This window comes from Artemia sp. Qi Xiang Cuo, chromosome 10 (genome assembly GCF_049724085.1).
Source record: "Artemia sp. Qi Xiang Cuo chromosome 10, ASM4972408v1, whole genome shotgun sequence".
Taxonomy (NCBI): domain Eukaryota; kingdom Metazoa; phylum Arthropoda; class Branchiopoda; order Anostraca; family Artemiidae; genus Artemia; species Artemia sp. Qi Xiang Cuo.
Window position 1 is genome coordinate 12,400,545 of NC_142803.1, and position 22,322 is coordinate 12,422,866.

At 32.6% G+C, this 22,322-nt stretch overlaps 1 protein-coding gene across 1 annotated transcript in view; it reads left to right on the plus strand.

Annotated features, from left to right (window-relative positions):
• LOC148947479 (N-alpha-acetyltransferase 25, NatB auxiliary subunit-like) overlaps positions 1-22,322 on the plus strand; it is a 123,786-nt gene that overhangs the window by 35,333 nt on the left and 66,131 nt on the right. Inside the window, exon 6 of the mRNA XM_089095904.1 lies at positions 2,585-2,936. Within this exon, the coding sequence (XP_088952030.1) occupies positions 2,585-2,936 (352 nt within the window). The remainder of the gene's footprint in view (positions 1-2,584; positions 2,937-22,322) is intronic.

Genomic DNA, 22,322 nt, shown 5'->3' on the forward strand with positions numbered 1-22,322 from the left:
AATTTGGGTTTATTGGGCACAAATTTTCCCTGAAGAGAGATCCTATAGATCAATCTTAAAGAGGAGGGACTAGTTATTTTTCATCTTTTTACTAATAGGGCACATAAATTCTTCAAGGGCACATAAATATTTTCGTCTTTAAATATCTTTATTTTTCGTCATTAATATTTTTCGTCTTTTTACTAATAGGGCACATTAATTCTTCAAAGGCACATAAAGATTTTCCCTCTTTAAATGTTTTTATTTTTCGTCATAAGTATTTTTCGTCTTTTTACTAATAGGGCACATAAATATTTTTTGTCTTTAAATATTTTTATTTTACGTCATAAATATTTTTCGTCTGTTTACTAATAGGGCACATAAATTCTTCAAAGGCACATAAATATTTTTCCTCTTTAAATGTTTTTATTTTTCGTCATAAGTATTTTTCGTCTTTTTACTAATAGGGCACATAAATATTTTTGTCTTTAAATATTTTTATTTTACGTCATAAATATTTTTAGTCTTTTTACTAATAGGGCACATTAATTCTTCAAAGGCACATAAATATTTTTCCTCTTTAAATGTTTTTATTTTTCGTCATAAGTATTTTTCGTCTTTTTACTAATAGGGCACATAAATATTTTTTGTCTTTAAATATTTTTATTTTACGTCATAAATATTTTTCATCTTTTTACTAATAGGGCACATAAATTCTTCAAGGGCACATAAATATTTTCGTCTTTAAATATTTTATTTTTCGTCATAAATATTTTTCGTCTTTTTACTAATAGGGCACATTAATTCACATTAATTTTACGTCATAAATATTTTTCGTCTTTTTACTAATAAGGCACATAAATTCTTCCAGGGGAAATTTAGAGATTTGGACAGTTTCCTTAACAGATTATCTTGGTTTAGCCAAAAAAATGCTACCCCTCCCCCCTAGAATCTGTCTGCCCCGTGTCTTTGTCTGTACCTATCTTATTATCTGTTTCTTTATCTCAAGAAATGAAAGAACGTCTTTCCCCTCCATAATGGAAATAATTTACCACCGACCACGATAGTTTTCCAATTTTCGTTTATTGTCAAAATCCTTGTTTCTTTCTCGTCTTTTTAATTTTATTTTAATTCTTTATTTCATAATGTTGATGTTCATTTCTATCTTCCTTTACCTACTTTTTCTTTTCCTATGTATCCTTTATGTGAGTCTTTGTTTATATAACTTGCCGCTGCCTTATCTATCCCTGAAAACTATCTTTTAATTATTTCTATTTGACTAAAAAAATGAATTCGGCCAAGTTTGAGGAATAAAGTTTTATCATGGCTCAATTGCTGGGTGAGTGCCAAATTGGCAGGATGCTCTCGTTGTGAAGCGCGCAGACGGTAAACTTTTCATATCTACAGTACATCATTCTAACTATTGGTTGTTATAGCCCAGAGATTAAGGAGGGTATCAAAGTTTTTTAATGTGATAAATCTGAATCACCGAAATTTGGGTTTATTGGGCACAAATTTTCCCTGAAGAGAGATCCTATAGATCAATCTTAAAGAGGAGGGACTAGTTATTTTTCATCTTTTTACTAATAGGGCACATAAATTCTTCAAGGGCACATAAATATTTTCGTCTTTAAATATCTTTATTTTTCGTCATTAATATTTTTCGTCTTTTTACTAATAGGGCACATTAATTCTTCAAAGGCACATAAAGATTTTCCCTCTTTAAATGTTTTTATTTTTCGTCATAAGTATTTTTCGTCTTTTTACTAATAGGGCACATAAATATTTTTTGTCTTTAAATATTTTTATTTTACGTCATAAATATTTTTCGTCTGTTTACTAATAGGGCACATAAATTCTTCAAAGGCACATAAATATTTTTCCTCTTTAAATGTTTTTATTTTTCGTCATAAGTATTTTTCGTCTTTTTACTAATAGGGCACATAAATATTTTTGTCTTTAAATATTTTTATTTTACGTCATAAATATTTTTCGTCTTTTTACTAATAGGGCACATTAATTCTTCAAAGGCACATAAATATTTTTCCTCTTTAAATGTTTTTATTTTTCGTCATAAGTATTTTTCGTCTTTTTACTAATAGGGCACATAAATATTTTTTGTCTTTAAATATTTTTATTTTACGTCATAAATATTTTTCATCTTTTTACTAATAGGGCACATAAATTCTTCAAGGGCACATAAATATTTTCGTCTTTAAATATTTTTATTTTTCGTCATAAATATTTTTCGTCTTTTTACTAATAGGGCACATTAATTCACATTAATTTTACGTCATAAATATTTTTCGTCTTTTTACTAATAAGGCACATAAATTCTTCCAGGGGAAATTTAGAGATTTGGGCAGTTTCCTTAACACCTTCAACTAGGCCTATATGAAATCACGCGCTCCTTCGATTGTTTCTATATTGTTCATATAGTTCACGTGCTCTGGGCAGTTTTGACTTGCCCCCGCCCCCCCCTGCACCGCTCGAAATAAGTTGGCATACTTGAAAAAAAAAACATTCCAGAAAAGTTTCTTCCCATCTTCTGATATTATTAATAAATTTCTATTTTGTGAATTAATAAGATATTCAAATTTTCCAGAGGAAATATAGCAATTTAAAAGATGTTCTCAACTCGCAAATCGCTGAGATACTAATTCACACATCGTGTGCACAACAGAAAGCTGAAATCTGTTTAAACCTAGCAGTTAAAGATTCTTCTTCCTGCGCAGAAACAGTGAATACCTTCAAGGACCTTATTCTTTCGTTCCCTGATCATTTTGATTATTATCTTGGACTTTTTAGTGATGTTCAAATAAGTAAAGAGGGTGGAAAATTGTCGAATGATACGGATGAATTCTTAATCAAATTTATCAATAGTATCAATTTGGAGGAAAATATCAAAGGGCCTGTAATGTCGAAATTGCTTCTGGGTAAAATCCTTGGATATAAAGGTACTTTGTAGTGTTAGTACTAGTACCTTTTAGTTTTTAATTTTACTTTAAGCTTCTGCTTCCCAAGCTTTTCGGAAAATATTCGGGATAAAGGAACTACTAACCTCCTCTCAGTCCTGCTAGCAGGCCCTTTAAAATGGTTTTGCGGTCATGTCATTCTCCAAACGTGTGCAGTAAATTTAAAAGATTTATGCCCTTCAATTTTCTTGTCCTCCTTTGTTTCCAGAGGTTGTCTTAGCCGAGTGGTTGGCGCGCTGGTTATAGAATCCTTTATCCAAAGGGCGAGAGTGTGATTTCTGGTGTAGCCAGTGAGTTGGTTTGAAAGGGTTAGTGGTGTGGCTCTGTAAGCTCAGCCAGAGTCAGCCCAGCTCCAAATGGACAACTGGAGAAATCTGGGGAAGGTGAGCAGGAAGGGTGAGTGAAAGCAAAGGATGGCTGGCCGCCAACCCCCATTGGACTTCCTGGCTGAAGGGCCTTGAAACGGAGATCAGCACCGCCGGTTTGGACTTTAAGGGTCTAGTGCTGTATCCTTTTCTTTTTGTTTCTTTTCTTTTCCAGAAAGCGGGGATCAGTTCAAAAAAAAAAAAAAATACATTGGGGTCAGTAAAAATTCTGTCTTGTTTCTTTGCGAAGGTATTTCCCTAAAAAAAAAATCTTTTTGATGTAATTTTGTTTTTAGTTTTCTTCTGCTACTGTATTTTTTTTTACAGGAGTATAATTTTATTTAGAAATAATTTACAAAAAACAAACGCCCAGGAACCAAATTCTGAGGCTCCAAATTCTGTATTGGGATTCTGAGGCTGCAAACAGTAAGGGTGTTGGGTCGAGGGGTTTAAGACAGAGCGCTTCTATGCTTTGGCCATTTGTATTAATACTATAAAGTATGTTTTTCGAAAGATTTTATTTGTTTCTATTCAAAAACCATAATTGGTTATATGTTCAAAATTTTCTTTGGTGTGGTATTTTAGCAACGGTAATCTTTAAGTCGCCAATACCGAAACCAGATCTATTGGTTCTAAAACTAAATCATTCCATTTCTCACCTACATAGGCCTCCAACTTTGGGATTGTTTACCATCCGGCATGAGGTAATTAAATTTTTTGACTTTTGGAGCCTTTGGAACTGACTTTAAACTTTTGAAACTTTTGAATTTTGGAACTAGCGCCAGAACTAGTTTCCAGTCTAATTATGATCGAATAATTAAACAATTCTTCTATTTTTCACGGAATTACAATCATAATTACTATTTATTTATCTCCTATGTGTTTCAATTCATCTCTGATCTCTTTGTGTTTTGTATGTAGTGCAAAGGCATCTGGCCTCATTTCAATTTAGTATTTGCCCTGTTTAGAGAGTTACTTTATTTCCCTATCAAGATTATCTGTAAGTGCATCTTTTTTGTGTATTGTTTGGTTTTGTCACCTATTTTGTTGAAATATAATCCTTGTCATTAATGCACAAAAAATAATAATGACGAAGTATTAATGAGGTAGTCTTGGCAAAAACTCAATACATATCTGTCTTGAAAAAAAATACACTTTACTGATAAATCTAATGAGCCCTGTGAGTAATATTAAAAAAGATATAAAAGCCTTAAAGAAATTCTTTTTTTGAACAGAGAATTACTCGCTTGTATTTGAATTTTGTCATTTTTCTGTTTTCTGGTACCTTTCGGGTAGTTGACTCTTTTTTGCTGTTTTAAGTATCTGGGCTCTCTCCTAAATATCCTCCCCCTTTTTTTTATTTCAATAAATCTCTGTGCACATGCTTCTATGCTATAATCACACTTTTCATGTATATGTCAAATATTTATTGTTTTCAGGGGGTTAGGCTTCCTGGCTCAAAGAGTATGAATCGTGATTTTTGTGATGTTTTCCATAGTTTCCTGCAATTTTAATGCAACCCATAGTTTTTAGGTTGTAAAAAGAAATTTGAGTTCCCTCCGAAACGTAAATATGTTTATGCGTATTTGCCTCTGTTTAAATACGTTTAAACGTCCTTTAAAATTTGGGGGACGTAGTTGCACAAAAGAATTCATTGGCGATAATCCATAAATGGGTCAAGGAGGCAACATCAGAGAAATCATGTTTCTGTTTAGGTTGAAGGGGCTTTACCTTTTCCACTTCTCTGTAATTAAACATATAAAACATAAACATTAAACATATTTCACGGATTAACTGTTTACATGTGATAAATTACATCTCACGGATAACCTGTTTACCTGTGATAAACCTGGACAAGGAGCCTATTGATTTTTGCGTGGAATGAAAGAAATATGTTAAGGTAATATATGATTACACAAGTAACGAATGACCTTGAGAAAAACTTTACCTATATTTTGAAGATTGTGGTTATGCAATCATTCCGTTAATATAGTTAATGAAGTGGGTTAGTAGTGGCCAGTGAAATGAACGAATAAATAATAACCAAATGTCACAGTAAATATGAAAATATAAAGAACTTTTGAACCGTGTGGCATATATTGATTGAAGATTGCCTTTTTTTGGAAATTTATTTTGCCTTAATCGTCCATTAGAATGGGGAGAAAGAGAAATGATAAGAAGGTAAAAACTGATGGTGGTAATGAGAGTGGTGATAAATCAAATGAAAGACTAGCGGCAACCCTAAAATCTCTAATAGGGAAGAAAAGGCCTTCGCCAGAAGATTCTATTCTGGATTCGAGTGGCGAATGCTTACGACAGGAATGTGAGAAAACAAATGCAGAAAATATCGTAAGAATTTTGGAGCTGTTGGAAACTTTACAATCAGACGTAAAAGAAATTAGAGAGTCCCTTCATAGTGTGAAGACTGATGTGCAAAATATACAAAAAACTGTTCGTGAATTGGGAGAAAGATGCACGCGTGTGGAAGGTGATGCAAGAGAAACAAATAATCGGGTAGATACTTTGAAGTCTAAGATGGAAAATCAGGATAAACTTGTGAATGATTTATTTACACAAGTTACATCATTGAAAAATCAGTCTCTTGTGTTGCAGCATACGGAAAGAAAAAACAATATATTGTTTTGGAATGTGAGGACTGATTCATTGTCAGATGCAAAAATACCATTAAAAGAGTGCTGAATGAGGGATTAGAAATGGAAGTGAAGAATATTCCTCCATTTTCAATGGTACATGAAGCGAGTAACTTTATCAAAATCAAAGTTACTGATTATAAGGACCGATACGGCATATTCAAAAATGCAAAGAAATTAAGAGGAAAGGACTTGCAGTTTGGAAAACCAGTTTTTATTAGTGATGATGTTAGTAGAGAGGTGCGCCAAATTAGAAACGAATTGGTGGTGAAAAGAAAATATTTGATGGAGAGAGGTGTTGAGTGCTGGATACCTCCCGTGGTACCGCCGGTTCTTTCTGTTAAATCTGCAGGCAATGTTGAAAAGGTTGAATGGTTCAAAGCGTTAAAAATGTAAATAGTGGTTTTGAGCTAGTTATTTATAGTGTTTGGAAAATTATTTTTTTTTGTTTTAGAGAATATATGAAAAGTTATTAATCATGAAGGTCATTAAATTTTGGTTTGCTTATAAATGAAGTTGTGACCCATTATTAAGCCCACTGAATTTTATTTTGGGAGTTAATATGTGCATACATATCCACCGGTTTGTTTATTTGTTTTGTTTAATTTTTGTTTCTTATGTCCGCTTTGACGGATTATATTTTGTTATTTTTTTTTGTATTTATCTAGGTCTAGATATATGTTTAGTAGATAATGATTTTTTTCGCCACCGCAACCCTCTACCGTCACATACATTAACTTTTATTGATGATGGTTAGAGATATCGTTTTACTTCCTGAGATCAGCAATGTCCTGCAACTTGAAAGTCGAACGGTTGATTTTTCCAGCCAGTTTAATGAAAGAATAAATGGAAATTTAGATATTAATGCTACTGAGATTTTCACAAATGAACCATCAAGGTATATTTTTAAAGAGGGGGCACTACCCTTGTATCCGGGTTGCAGCGGTAGCTAGCAACCTAGTAAGAGACGATCGCGTCCAATGTTAAGAAATATAAAAACCCATAGTTCCTAAAAAAGGAGTCAGATCAAAACAAAAAGTACACCATTAGAACCGCCTTGTCCGAAACCCCTGTATAGGAAACTTTCTGTCCCTTGGCTTGAACAGCAAGGGAAATATATTGGCTTGAAAATCAAGAAAAGTGCCAGCTACTACATTCTGCCTAAACGGGATATTTTTTTCTTTCTTCTTTTCCACAGATAGCTTGGCACTGGAACATCGTAGAGAGTTTTTCAATGGCTCATTTTAATGGAAATCTCTAGATCTAGCAACTTTTGCACTTAATTTTTTTTTCAATTAATTATTTTTTACGAAAAACTTAATTTTTTACATACAATATTGACCAATGACGTCATAGTCGTTGGATGTAGTTAGGATTACATAATCCGGGTTGCAGCGGTAGCTAGCAACCTAGTAAGAGACGATCACGTCCAATGTTAAGAAATATAAAAACCCATAGTTCCTAAAAAAGGAGTCAGATCAAAACAAAAAGTACACCATTAGAACCGCCTTGTCCGAAACCCCTGTATAGGAAACTTTCTGTCCCTTGGCTTGAACAGAAAGGGAAATATATTGGCTTGAAAATCAAGAAAAGTGGCAGCTACTACAACATTCTTCCTAAACGGGATATTTTTTTCTTTTTTTTTTCTTTGTTTCCAGAGATAGCTTGGCACTGGAACATCGTAGAGGGTTGTTCAATAGCTCATTTTAAAGGAAATTAATTGGGTTAAAAACCTTTTGTAACTAAAATAAATTATTTCCAAAAGAGAATCAATTTTTCCACCAAAAACTGCATTTTCGATGTCTTTTCACACTGCAGTCTTTCAAACATAATCGTATACCAGCGGTAAGATTTGAACCCACGCTTCCGAAGAGACTGGTGGTTGACACCAGTGCCTTGGACCACTCGGCCAGGCTGCCTCATAAATAACTATATATGTGAATCTGGGTTGCAGCAGTAGCTAGCAATCCGGGTTGCAGCGGTAGCTAGCAACCTAGTAAGAGACGATCACCTCCAATGTCAAGAAATATAAAACCCCCCAACTCCTAAAAAAAGAGTCAGATCAAAACAAAAAGTACACCATTAGAACCGCCTTGTCCGAATCCTCTATAAAGGAAACTTACCGCCCTTTGGCTTGAATAACAAAGAAAATATATTGGCTTGAAAATCAAGAAAATTGACTTTTACCACGTTATTCTCCACAAACGGGATATTTTTTCTTTCCGCTTTTTCTTTCTGCTCAGCTAGCTGGGCACTGGAAAATCATAGAGAGCTGTATAATAGCTTATTTTAAAGGAAATTGCAACATCTAGTCACTTTTGTATTTAAAAATAAAATACTTTTTAAAGTAGAATCAATTTTGTCAAAAAAATTGCATTTTTGATGTATTTTCATACTGCAGTCTTTTCAAAGATATTTGAATTTTGAAGCAATAAAACAGTCCATGTAATGAACTCTATAGTAATAATAGCTACTTGTCTCAATAGTAACCGAAACTCCTGGAACCAAAATTTTCTTTTTTGGCTTAATCGCTAAAATTATTATGTAAACTGCAAAAATATTTATGATGCCTAATCAGTAATAGTAATTTTTTAATTTAAACAACAAAAATACATGAAAATTCTAAAATTAGTTTTGCTTTTTGTCTCCTGGAAGAAATTTTTTTTCATCTCAGTTCAAATTTATTATTGTATCCTGGAACCAAACTTTTTTTGGTTTGTAACTCGTAAAGTACATTCCATATTATTGTCTCATAATTGCAATTATTTTAGTTTTCAGTCCAGAATCACTAAACTTATTATGTAAACTGCAAAAATATTTATGGTGTCTAACCAATAATACTAATTTTGTAATTCAAACAAGATAAATACCTGAAAATTTTAAAATTAGTTTTGTTTTATGCTAGGTTTTAGATACTCGACACGGGATTTTGTGTGCTTAATAATTTTAAACCTTGAAAAAATATGGTCTCACGAGAGTGGAAAAAAAGAAAGAATAAAAAAAAACAAAATCAAAATATAAAAATCCAAATTTCTAATAATATAAAACTTTACTACACAAAAAATAAAGCTAACATCCTGAAATATCAGAAAAGTTTATCCGGGTTGCAGCGGTAGCTAGCAACCTAGTAAGAGACGATCACCTCCAATGTCAAGAAATATAAAACCCCCCAACTAATAAAAAAAGAGTCAGATCAAAACAAAAAGTACACCATTAGAAACGACTAGTCCTAATAATCAATAAAGGAAACTTAAATCCCTTTGGATTGAATAACAAAGAAAATATATTGGCTTGAAAATCAAGAAAATTGACTTTTACCACGTTATTCTCCACAAACGGGATATTTTTTTCTTTCCGCTTTTTCTTTCTGCTCAGCTAGCTGGGCACTGGAAAATCATAGAGAGCTGTATAATAGCTCATTTTAAAGGAAATTGCAACATCTAGTCACTTTTGTATTTAAAAATAAAATACTTTTTAAAGTAGAATCAATTTTGTCAAAAAAATTGCATTTTTGATGTATTTTCATACTGCAGTCTTTTTCAAAGATATTTGAATTTTGAAGCAATAAAACAGTCCATGTAATGAACTCTATAGTAATAATAGCTACTTGTCTCAATAGTAACCGAAACTCCTGGAACCAAAATTTTCTTTTTTGGCTTAATCGCTAAAATTATTATGTAAACTGCAAAAATATTTATGATGCCTAATCAGTAATAGTAATTTTTTAATTTAAACAACAAAAATACATGAAAATTCTAAAATTAGTTTTGCTTTTTGTCTCCTGGAAGAAATTTTTTTTTCATCTCAGTTCCGGGTTGCAGCGGTAGCTAGCAACCTAGTAAGAGACGATCACCTCCAATGTCAAGAAATATAAAACCCCCCAACTCCTAAAAACAGAGTCAGATCAAAACAAAAAGTACACCATTAGAACCGCCTTGTCCGAATCCTCTATAAAGGAAACTTACCTCCCTTTGGCTTGAATAACAAAGAAAATATATTGGCTTGAAAATCAAGAAAATTGACTTTTACCACGTTATTCTCCACAAACGGGATATTTTTTTCTTTCCGCTTTTTCTTTCTGCTCAGCTAGCTGGGCACTGGAAAATCATAGAGAGCTGTATAATAGCTCATTTTAAAGGAAATTGCAACATCTAGTCACTTTTGTATTTAAAAATAAAATACTTTTTAAAGTAGAATCAATTTTGTCAAAAAAATTGCATTTTTGATGTATTTTCATACTGCAGTCTTTTCAAAGATATTTGAATTTTGAAGCAATAAAACAGTCCATGTAATGAACTCTATAGTAATAATAGCTACTTGTCTCAATAGTAACCGAAACTCCTGGAACCAAAATTTTCTTTTTTGGCTTAATCGCTAAAATTATTATGTAAACTGCAAAAATATTTATGATGCCTAATCAGTAATAGTAATTTTTTAATTTAAACAACAAAAATACATGAAAATTCTAAAATTAGTTTTGCTTTTTGTCTCCTGGAAGAAATTTTTTTTTCATCTCAGTTCAAATTTATTATTGTATCCTGTAACCCGTAAAGTACATATCTCCATATTATTGTCTCATAATTGCAATTATTTTAGTTTTCAGTCCAGAATCACTAAACTTATTATTTAAACTGCAAAAATATTTATGGTGTCTAACCAATAATACTAATTTTGTAATTCAAACAAGATAAATACCTGAAAATTTTAAAATTAGTTTTGTTTTATGCTAGGTTTTAGATACTCGACACGGGATTTTGTGTGCTTAATAATTTTAAATCTTGAAAAAATATGGTCTCACGCGAGTGGAAAAAAATTTATAATAAAGAACGACCTCTTGCCTATACTAAATTTTATACGCGACTTAATTATAGTTATAATAAAGATCGAACTCTTCCTTATACTAACTTGCATACGCAACTTCACTATAGTTAAGATTACAGTATTTATATTATACATATTATAAATTAAAAAAGGTTCAAATGTTCGAAGATTATAGAGTTAAAAATTTTCCACCACCGGGAATCGAACCCGAGCCTGTTAAGTGGAAGTTAACTATCCTAGCCACTAGACCATATGGAACAATAATGAAGCATGATTTAAGAGCCATATGCATATTATTATTTCACCATACCAATTATAATAAGGCCAAAACAAAATCATGGACTTGCAACCTTACTTTTGACACATTAGTTAAATCTTCATCAGGCTTAAAAAATGTTTTGCTAGTTTTACATGAAAGAACGAACCTTAGCCCATAGTAGCAGAAATAAGATTATCTAGGTTGCAGCGGTAGCTAGCAACCTATTACATAATCCGGGTTTAAGTGGTAGCTAGCAACCTAGTAAGAAACACCAATTTAAAAGATGATCATGAGAAGAACAAACAATTGCTTATATTGGACTTAGTTAGCTGCCTGATTCTTTGAGGTTCGTCTCTTACTATTCCAAAGAAGAAAAAGCCGTAGGCTTTTTCCTGTTTGTAATAATACATTAAAAGATAATCCAGGTTGCATTATAATAAAGAACCATCTTTTGCCTATACTAAATTGCATCGGCAACTTAACTATAGGTAAGGATCCGGGTTGCAGCGGTAGCTAGCAACCTAGTAAGAGACGATCACATCCAATGTTAAGAAATATAAAACCCCCCAACTCCTAAAAAAAGTCAGATCAAAACAAAAAGTACACCATTAGAACCGCCTTGTCCGAATCCTCTATAAAGGAAACTTACCGCCCTTTGGCTTGAATAACAAAGAAAATATATTGGCTTGAAAATCAAGAAAATAGACTTTTACCACGTTATTCTCCACAAACGGGATATTTTTTTCTTTCCGCTTTTTTTTCCTCCCCAACTAGCTGGGCACTGGAAAATCATAGAGAGTTGTATAATAGCTCATTGTAAAGGAACTTGCAACATCTAGTCACTGTTGTAATTAAAAATAAAATCCGGGTTGCAGCGGTAGCTAGCAACCTAGTAAGAGACGATCACCTCCAATGTTAAGAAATATAAAACCCCCCCACTCCTAAAAAAAGAGTCAGATCAAAACAAAAATTACACCATTAGAACCGCCTTGTCCGAATCCTCTATAAAGGAAACTTACCTCCCTTTGGCTTGAATAACAAAGAAAATATATTGGCTTGAAAATCAAGAAAATTGACTTTTACCACGTTATTCTCCACAAACGGGATATTTTTTTCTTTCCGCTTTTTCTTTCTGCTCAGCTAGCTGGGCACTGGAAAATCATAGAGAGCTGTATAATAGCTCATTTTAAAGGAAATTGCAACATCTAGTCACTTTTGTATTTAAAAATAAAATACTTTTTAAAGTAGAATCAATTTTGTCAAAAAAATTGCATTTTTGATGTATTTTCATACTGCAGTCTTTTCAAAGATATTTGAATTTTGAAGCAATAAAACAGTCCATGTAATGAACTCTATAGTAATAATAGCTACTTGTCTCAATAGTAACCGAAACTCCTGGAACCAAAATTTTCTTTTTTGGCTTAATCGCTAAAATTATTATGTAAACTGCAAAAATATTTATGATGCCTAATCAGTAATAGTAATTTTTTAATTTTTACATAAAGGATCGATGTGGTTCATTATAAATTATAAAAGGTTTAGAGCTTCTAATGTTCGAAGATTATAGAGTTAAAAATTTTCCAATACCGGGAATCGAACCCAGGCCTTCTAGATGAAATCCACCTATCCTATCCACTACACCATATGGGACTATAAAACAGCATGATTTAAGAACCATATGCATATTATTATTTCATCGTATTTTCCGGGTTGCAGCGGTAGCTAGCAATCCGGGTTGCAGCGGTAGCTAGCAACCTAGTAAGAGACGATCACGTCCAATGTTGAGAAATATAAAAACCCCTAACTCCTGAGAAAAGAGTCAGATCAAAACAAAAATTACACCATTACAACCACCTTGTCCAAAACCCCTGTTAAGGAAACTTATCACTCTTTGGCTTGAATAACAAAGAAAATATATTGGCTTGAAAATCAAGAAAATTGACTTTAACCAAGTTATTCTCCACAAACGGGATATTTTTTTCATTCCGCTTGATTTTCCTCCTCAACTAGCTGAGCACTGGAAAATCATAGAGAGCTGTATAATAGCTCATTTTAAATGAAATTGCAACATCTAGTCACTTTTGTAATTAAAAATTTTCAAAGTAGACTCAATTTTGTCAAAAAAATTGCATTTTTGATGTATTTTCATACTGCAGTCTTTTCAAAGATATTTGAATTTTATAATAAAGATCGAACTCTTCCCTATAATAACTTGCATACGCAACTTGACTATAGTTAAGATTACAGAATTTATATTTTTACATTAAAAGACGATCACTGAAATAACAAACCATTCCATACATTGGACTTAGTTAGCTACTTGATTGTTTGAGTTTCGTCTCTTACTATTTAAAAGAAGAAAAAAGCCGTAGGCTTTTTCCTGTTTGTATTTATAGTTAAAAAACGAACTCAAGTCCAAATAAACTGAACACTGTGGTTCATTCATATTATCTTCATTATTTTAGCTAGAATGTAAATAAACAAGTTTCTTTTTTAAATTTTAAATTGAAAAGATATTGCTTTTAGTTCAACATATTAAAAGTTCTCCCCGACGGGGAATTGAATCCCCTTCTCCCAGGTAACAAGTGGGCATACATACCATTAGACTATCAAAGACTTATAAAATAAAAGTTACATATAAGATATGATAATAATTTTTACATAAAGGACCGATATAGCTCATCATAATCCGATACTGGGGTGACAAAAGCTAAAAAATTAAAGTCTCTGCGAGGTTGTACCGAAAAATCCGGGTTGCAGCGGTAGCTAGCAACCTAGTAAGAGACGATCACGTCCAATGTTAAGAAATATAAAAACCCATAGCTCCTAAAACAGGAGTCAGATCAAAAGAAAAAGTACACCATTAGAACCGCCTTGTCCGAAACCCCTTTATAGGAAATCTAGTAAGAGACGATCAGTCCAATGCTAAGAAATATAACAAAACTCCTAAAAATAGAGTCAGATCAAAACAAAAGTGCATCATTAGAATTACCTTGTCTGAAATCCTACTAGATAAATATTGAATGTCGTCATAGTTTTATATTAGAGCTATGACGTGAATAGACAAACACGAAATTATATTGTTGTTTCTGAAGACGTCATGAAATAATATCATTGCGCTATGACGTCAATAAAATCATTACCTTGTGACGTCATAATTACTATATAAGAAGCTTCAGAACTGTAAAAGTTCACATTCATAATTACATAATGGTTTCAATCAAGCAAGCTGCACGGATACAACAACACAAACAGTACTACACAAACAACAGAGATTGTATCTTGAAAAGAAAAAAACAAAGGTATTCAACCGACCAGGCATATCGAGAAGTAATTAAACAAAACAGCAAGATGTGTTATCACAATGATGAAGATTATAGACATGCAAAAATTGAGACAGCCAAACAAAAGATCAAGGAACGGTATGATAATGATGAATATTACAGAGAAGCAAGAATTGAGCAGGCTAGACAAAAGATCAAGGAGCTTTATCATAATGATAAACTTTATAGAGAAGCAACAATTGAGAAGGCTAGACAAAAGAGCAAGGAACGGTATGATAATGATGAAGATTACCGAAACAAACATAAGAAAAAAGTTGCTACCAGAATACTGGGTAGATACTGGGGTGACAAAAGCTATAATGAAAAAATTAAATTCTCTGCGAGGTTGTACCGAAGAACGCATAAGGACATAGGGAAAAATTACATTCAGAAATGCAAGAAGATGGCAAAAATGCAGGCTGATCTTTGTAAATTGAGAAACATTTTACGCATGTTTTATCGGGATCACGAAAAGTATTCAAAATTACAGATTAAAATTCTCTTTGAAAGAGCGGATGCTGTTGAAAAGTCGGCTAGAAATTCTTTGGCAAAGCTTCATAGTAATATCCAAAAGAAATGTTGTCAGTTTAACGAAAAGCTTCCAAGGTATGGATTGGCAACTGCGGAACAGTTTATAGATGCAATGGAAAATGTTCGACAACACAGTGAATATACGGAGGCGTACTTCTTTGAAAATTCGTATATTAATTTTGGAAGGAGCAATTGCAGTTTATGTAGCAGCAATAAAAACATATATACAAGCATACCTATCAACAGCGAAGGAAAAGCAATGTTTTTCAATTATGGCGAAAACGAGCCTGTTAGGGTTATTAGTAAATGTGTTTGTAAGACTAATGATTTAGAACAAATTCCTGGAACACCGACTCAAGAAAAAAGCATTTCTAACTGTGTTTTAAACAGTTCTTTTAGTTCTACTGAATATTTGGCAAAAAATTCTCTGTATAGTAGAACAAACTGTCCTGAAAAGTACGAGACAACTATTGAAGAATGCTCTGAATCTAGATCTGACAAGGAAATTATGATGGCTGAAGTCACCTATAACAATCTGAGTAAACATTCAAAACCAAAAATTGGGCAGTGGGTTACTTGGCAATGTCACCCTGATATCTGCAAGCTCTATCCGATGGATATTGAATTATGTCAAATTCTTTTTGATATCCTTGAAAATAATATAGCATTAAAATTTTCAACTGACAAAGTGGTTAATTTCTACCTTGGCGGCTTGGATTATTGTGAAATCAATTACAGGGACACAAGAAAGCATGGGCATTCGTTATACTGTAGCCCAAATGAGGGATGTCAGAGCTATTTGCGTTCTCTAAGGGCACTAGCTCCACATTTTCCTGTCTTGAACTGTTTCATTAATAGCGTATATAAGGCAGTATCAAAATGTAAGATTATACAACATATTAATCTACTAAAAGTCGAGGGCTCGTACAAGGAACTAAGTCATTACATAGAAGAAGTGTCAAGTAGACTCTGTCGTATCCGGGTTGCAGCGGTAGCTAGCAACCTAGTAAGAGACGATCACCTCCAATGTCAAGAAATATAAAACCCCCCAACTCCTAAAAAAAGAGTCAGATCAAAACAAAAAGTACACCATTAGAACCGCCTTGTCCGAATCCTCTATAAAGGAAACTTACCTCCCTTTGGCTTGAATAACAAAGAAAATATATTGGCTTGAAAATCAAGAAAATTGACTTTTACCACGTTATTCTCCACAAACGGGATATTTTTTTCTTTCCGCTTTTTCTTTCTGCTCAGCTAGCTGGGCACTGGAAAATCATAGAGAGCTGTATAATAGCTCATTTTAAAGGAAATTGCAACATCTAGTCACTTTTGTATTTAAAAATAAAATACTTTTTAAAGTAGAATCAATTTTGTCAAAAAAATTGCATTTTTGATGTATTTTCATACTGCAGTCTTTTCAAAGATATTTGAATTTTGAAGCAATAAAACAGTCCATGTAATGAACTCTATAGTAATAATAGCTACTTGTCTCAATAGTAACCGAAACTCCTGGAACCAAAATTTTCTTTTTTGGCTTAATCGCTAAAATTATTATGTAAACTGCAAAAATATTTATGATGCCTAATCAGTAATAGTAATTTTTTAATTTTTACATAAAGGATCGATGTGGTTCATTGTAAATTATAAAAGGTTTAGAGCTTCTAATGTTCGAAGGTTATAGAGTTAAAATTTTTCCAATACCGGGAATCGAACCCAGGCCTTCTAGATGAAAGCCAGCTATCCTATCCGCTACACCATATGGGACTATGAAACAGCATGATTTAAGAACCATATGCATATTATTATTTCATCGTATATTCCGGGTTGCAGCGGTAGCTAGCAATCCGGGTTGCAGCGGTAGCTAGCAACCTAGTAAGAGACGATCCCGCCCAATGTTAAGAAATATAAACACCCCTAACTCCTGAGAAAAGAGTCAGATCTAAACAAAAATTACACTATTAGAACCACCTTGTCCAAAACCCCTATTAAGGAAACTTATCACTCTTTGGCTTGAGTAACAAATAATATAATAAAGACCAAACTCTTCCTTATACTAACTTGCATACGCAACTTCACTATAGTTAAGATTACAGTATTTATATTATACATATTATAAATTAAAAAAGGTTCAAATGTTCGAAGATTATAGAGTTAAAAATTTTCCACCACCGGGAATCGAACCCGAGCCTGTTAAGTGGAAGTTAACTATCCTAGCCACTAGACCATATGGAACAATAATGAAGCATGATTTAAGAGCCATATGCATATTATTATTTCACCATACCAATTATAATAAGGCCAAAACAAAATCATGGACTTGCAACCTTACTTTTGACACATTAGTTAAATCTTCATCAGGCTTAAAAAATGTTTTGCTAGTTTTACATGAAAGAACGAACCTTAGCCCATAGTAGCAGAAATAAGATTATCTAGGTTGCAGCGGTAGCTAGCAACCTATTACATAATCCGGGTTTAAGTGGTAGCTAGCAACCTAGTAAGAAACACCAATTTAAAAGATGATCATTAGAAGAACAAACAATTGCTTATATTGGACTTAGTTAGCTGCCTGATTCTTTGAGGTTCGTCTCTTACTATTCCAAAGAAGAAAAAGCCGTAGGCTTTTTCCTGTTTGTAATAATACATTAAAAGATAATCCAGGTTGCATTATAATAAAGAACCATCTTTTGCCTATACTAAATTGCATCGGCAACTTAACTATAGGTAAGGATCCGGGTTGCAGCGGTAGCTAGCAACCTAGTAAGAGACGATCACATCCAATGTTAAGAAATATAAAACCCCCCAACTCCTAAAAAAAGAGTCAGATCAAAACAAAAAGTACACCATTAGAACCGCCTTGTCCGAATCCTCTATGAAGGAAACTTACCGCCCTTTGGCTTGAATAACAAAGAAAATATATTGGCTTGAAAATCAAGAAAATAGACTTTTACCACGTTATTCTCCACAAACAGGATATTTTTTTTCTTTTCACTTTTTTTTCCTGCTTAGCTAGCTGGGCACTGGAAAATCATAGAGAGTTGTATAATAGCTCTTTTTAAAGGCAATTGCAACATCTAGTCACTTTTGTAATTAAAAATAAAATACTTTTTAAAGTAGAATTATAATAAAGATCGAACTCTTCCCTATGCTAACTTGCATACGCAACTTCACTATAGTTAAGATTACAGTATTTATATTATGCATCATTATAAATTATAAAAGGTTCAAATGTTCGAAGATTATAGAGTTAAAAATTTTCCCAACCCGGGAATCGAACCCGAGCCTGTTAAGTGAAAGTTAACTATCCTAGCCACTAGACCATATTGAACCATAAATCCGGGTTGCAGCGGTAGCTAGCAACCTAGTAAGAGACGATCATGTCCAATGTTAAGAAATATAAAAACCCATAGTTCCTAACAAAGGGGTCAGATCAAAACAAAAAGTACACCATTAGAACCGCCTTGTCCGAAACCCCTGTATAGGAAACATTCTGTCCCTTGGCTTGAACAGCAAGGGAAATATATTGGCTTGAAAATCAAGAAAATTGACTTTAACCACGTTATTCTCCCCAAACGGGATATTTTTTTCTTTTTTCTTTTTTTTTCTTTTCCACAGATAGTATAATAAAGAACGACCTCTTGCCTATACTAAATTTTATAGGCCTTATAATAAAGAACGACCTCTTGCCTATACTAAATTTTATAGGCCACTTAACTATAGTATAGGCTAGTACAGTTATTATATCCGGGTTGCAGCGGTAGCTAACAACCTAGTAAGAGACGATCACGTCCAATGTTAATAAATATAAAAAACCATAGCTCCTAAAAATGGAGTCAGATCAAAACAAAAAGTACACCATTAGAACCGCCTTGTCTGAAACCCCTGTATAGGAAACCTTCTGTCCCTTGGCTTGAACAGCAAGAGAAATATATTGGCTTGAAAATCAAGAAAAGTGGCAGCTACTACAACATTCTGCCTAAACGGGATATTTTTTCTTTTTTTTTCTTTTGTATCCAGAGATAGCTTGGCTCTGGAACATCGTAGAAAGTTGTTCAATGGCTCGTTTTAAAGGAAATTAATTGGGTTAAAAATCTATAGTAACTAAAATAAATTATTTCTAAAAGAGAATAATTTTTTCCACCAAAAACTGCATTTTTGATGTCTTTTCACACTGCAGTCTTTCAAACATAATCGTATACCAGCGGTAAGATTTGAACCCACACCTCCGAAGAGACTGTTGGCTAACACCAGTTCCTTAGACCACTTGGCCAGGCTGCCTCTCATAATTTGGGTTGCAGCAGTAGCTAACAACCTAGCAAGAGACGATCAGTCCAATGCTAAGAAATATAAAAACCCAAAACTCCTAAAAATAGTCAGATCAAAACAAAAGTACATCATGAGAACTACCTTGTCTGAAACCCTACTAGATAAATTAGAGCTATGACGTGAATAGAAATACACGAAAATATATTGTTGTTTCTGAAGACGTCATGCAATAATACCATTGCGCCATGACGTCATGAAATAAAATCATTACGCCGTGACGTCATAATTACTGTATAAGAAGCGTCAGAACTGTAAATGTTCTCATTCATAATTAGATAATGGTTAGATCAAAGCAAGCTATACGCAAAATAAAAAAACAGTACTACACAAACAACAGAGATAATATCTCGAAAAGAAAAACCAACTCGATACACCAACCAGGTGTATCGAGAAGTAATAATTGAGAGAGTAAAACAAAACAGCAAGATGTGTTATCACAATGATGAAGATTATAGACATGCAAAAATTGAGACAGCCAAACAAAAGATCAAGGAACGGTATGGTAATGATGAAGATTACAGAGAAGCAAGAATTGAGCAGGCTAGACAAAAGATCAAGGAGCATTATCACAATGATAAACTTTATAGAGAAGCAGCAATTGAGACAGCCAAACAAAAGAGCAAGGAACGGTATAATAACGATATAGATTACCGAAACAAACATAAGAAAAAAGTTGCTACTAGAATAATGGGTAGATACTGGGGTGACAAAAGCTATAATGAAAAAATTAAATTCTCTGCGAGGTTGTACCGAAGAAAGCATAAGGACAAAGGTAAAAATTACATTCAGAAATACAAGAAGATGGCAAAAATGCAGGCTGTTCTTCGTATATTGAGAAACATTTTATGCATGTTTTACCAGGATCACGAAAAGTATTCAAAATTACAGATTAAAATTCTCTTTGAAAGAGCGGATGCTGTTGAAAAGTCGGCTAGAAATGCTTTGGCAAAGCTTCATAGTAATATCCAAAAGAAATGTTGTCAGTTTAATGAAAAGCTTACAAAGTATGGACTGGCAACTGCGGAACAGTTTATAGATGCAATGGAAAATGTTCGACAACACAGTGAATATACAGAGGCGTAAAACATAAGGAATCCCTTATGTTTTCTTTCTCAATACCGATTTCTCTATTGTCAGGGGAGTTCTTTTAATAGGTGCTTCAATAAGGTTTTACGATTTTTTGTACCACAGATGATCGATCTGTTTTGTGTTAAAAACGCTGAAACTTACAAAACTATTGCGCAAAGTGCCTTAGAATTTGGATCTATTTCCTTTGGTGTTATTTTTTTTTTTGCAAAATATATCCCTAGTACATTTTATTTTTTTTCTTACTGTTGTGCAAATTTTCTTATCTCTTCTCCATTGTATAGTCTTTACATTAGTCGAAAACCCAATTTGGGTTTGTGATCGCAACTGCTCAAGAAAAGTTGAGAAAAGGGTTAAAGAAGGCCATTATTTTTTATTGGGGTGAAATATGAAGACAGAAGAGATTATCCAAACAAAATGAAATAAATAAGAAGGAAATTTAAACAAAAAACGGTTTTAATTGTATTTTTAGTGATATCAGCATTTTAGAGGGGGGCTTTTACATTCTTTCAGAAATATCGTTCAAGATCAATCGTTACCACAGCGTGATTTGAACTCAAATCCTTCTTAGCTGAAAGACGAATCCGTTTCCATATGACCGTGGTAACTTCTATTATAAATATACCATTCAGTTTATGGTGTCTAAGATTTCTAACAACGATTGCTACTAAGCTTCATACTTTTGGTTTTCAATTTAATGGTTTTGAAATTATTGTAATCTGTTTTCAAAATATATAAAAATATTTCTGCAATTACCAATTTTTTGCTCTTTAAGCAATTTAATGTACTTCTCCATATTTGAAAATTTTTTATAATAAAGAACGAATATTTTACCGATTATCTACTAATAACCATATATGACGTAATAAGTGACATGACGTAATATCTAAAACCTAATGTGTACTAATAACCATATATGACTTAATGAGCGATGTGACGTAAAAATTGAAAAAATTGAAAAATATTTTTATTTTATTTTCGTTTTTAGAGCAAACTCAGAATTAAAGTGGAACTTTTTCTCTTCTTTAGGAAAAATTCAGAATCGAAGCATAATTTTTTTTATCTTCTGCTGAAAAAGTTGGAGCAGAACTTTAATTTTTTTTCTAATCTTTGAAAAAATTAAGAACTGAAGTGGAACTTTTTCTCTTTCTTGAGAAAAGTTAGAATTAAACTGTAAATTTTTCTCTTCTTTTATAAAATTCAGAAGAGAACTTGAACTTTTTTCACTTCTATGAAAAAACTCAGAGTTGAAGTGAAGAAAATAAAAAAAGTTACAGTTCCATTCTAATTTTTTCCAAAGAAAAAAAAGTTCCTCCAGTTCTGAATTTTCTAAAAGAAGAGAAAAAATTCAAGTTTTGTTCTGAACTTTTCAGTAGAAGGTAGAAAAAGTTATAGTTTGATTCTGAATTTTTGCCCCAGAAGAGAAAAAGTTCTACTTTAACCCTTAGTTTTTTAAAACAAGTGAAAAAAGTTCAAGTTTTCTTCTTAATTTTATTAAAGAAGAGAAAAATTTACAGTTTAATTCTATTTTTTTCAAGAAAGAGAAAAAAGTTCCACTTCAGTTCTTAATATTCTCAAAGATTAGAAAAAAAAATTAAAGTTCTGCTCTAAATTTTTCCGCAGAAGATAAAAAATTATACTTCGATTCTGAATTTTTCCTAAAGAAGAGAAAAAGTTCCACTTTAATTCTGTGTTTGCTCAAAGAAGTGAAGAAAATAAAAAAAGTTACAGTTCCATTCTAATTTTTTCCAAAGAAGAGAAAAAAGTTTCTCTTCTGTTCTGAATTTTATCAAAGAAGCGAAAAAAAAAATCAAGTTTTGTTCTGAACTTTTCCGTAAAAGATAGAAAAAATTACACTTCGATCCTAAATTTTTCCCCAGAAGAGAAAAAGTTTCACTTTAACTGAGTTTTTTTAACAAGTGAAAAAAGTTCAAGTTCTCTTCGGAATTTTATCAAAGAAGAGAAAAATTTACAGTTTAATTTTAAATTTTTTAAAGGAAGAGAAAAAA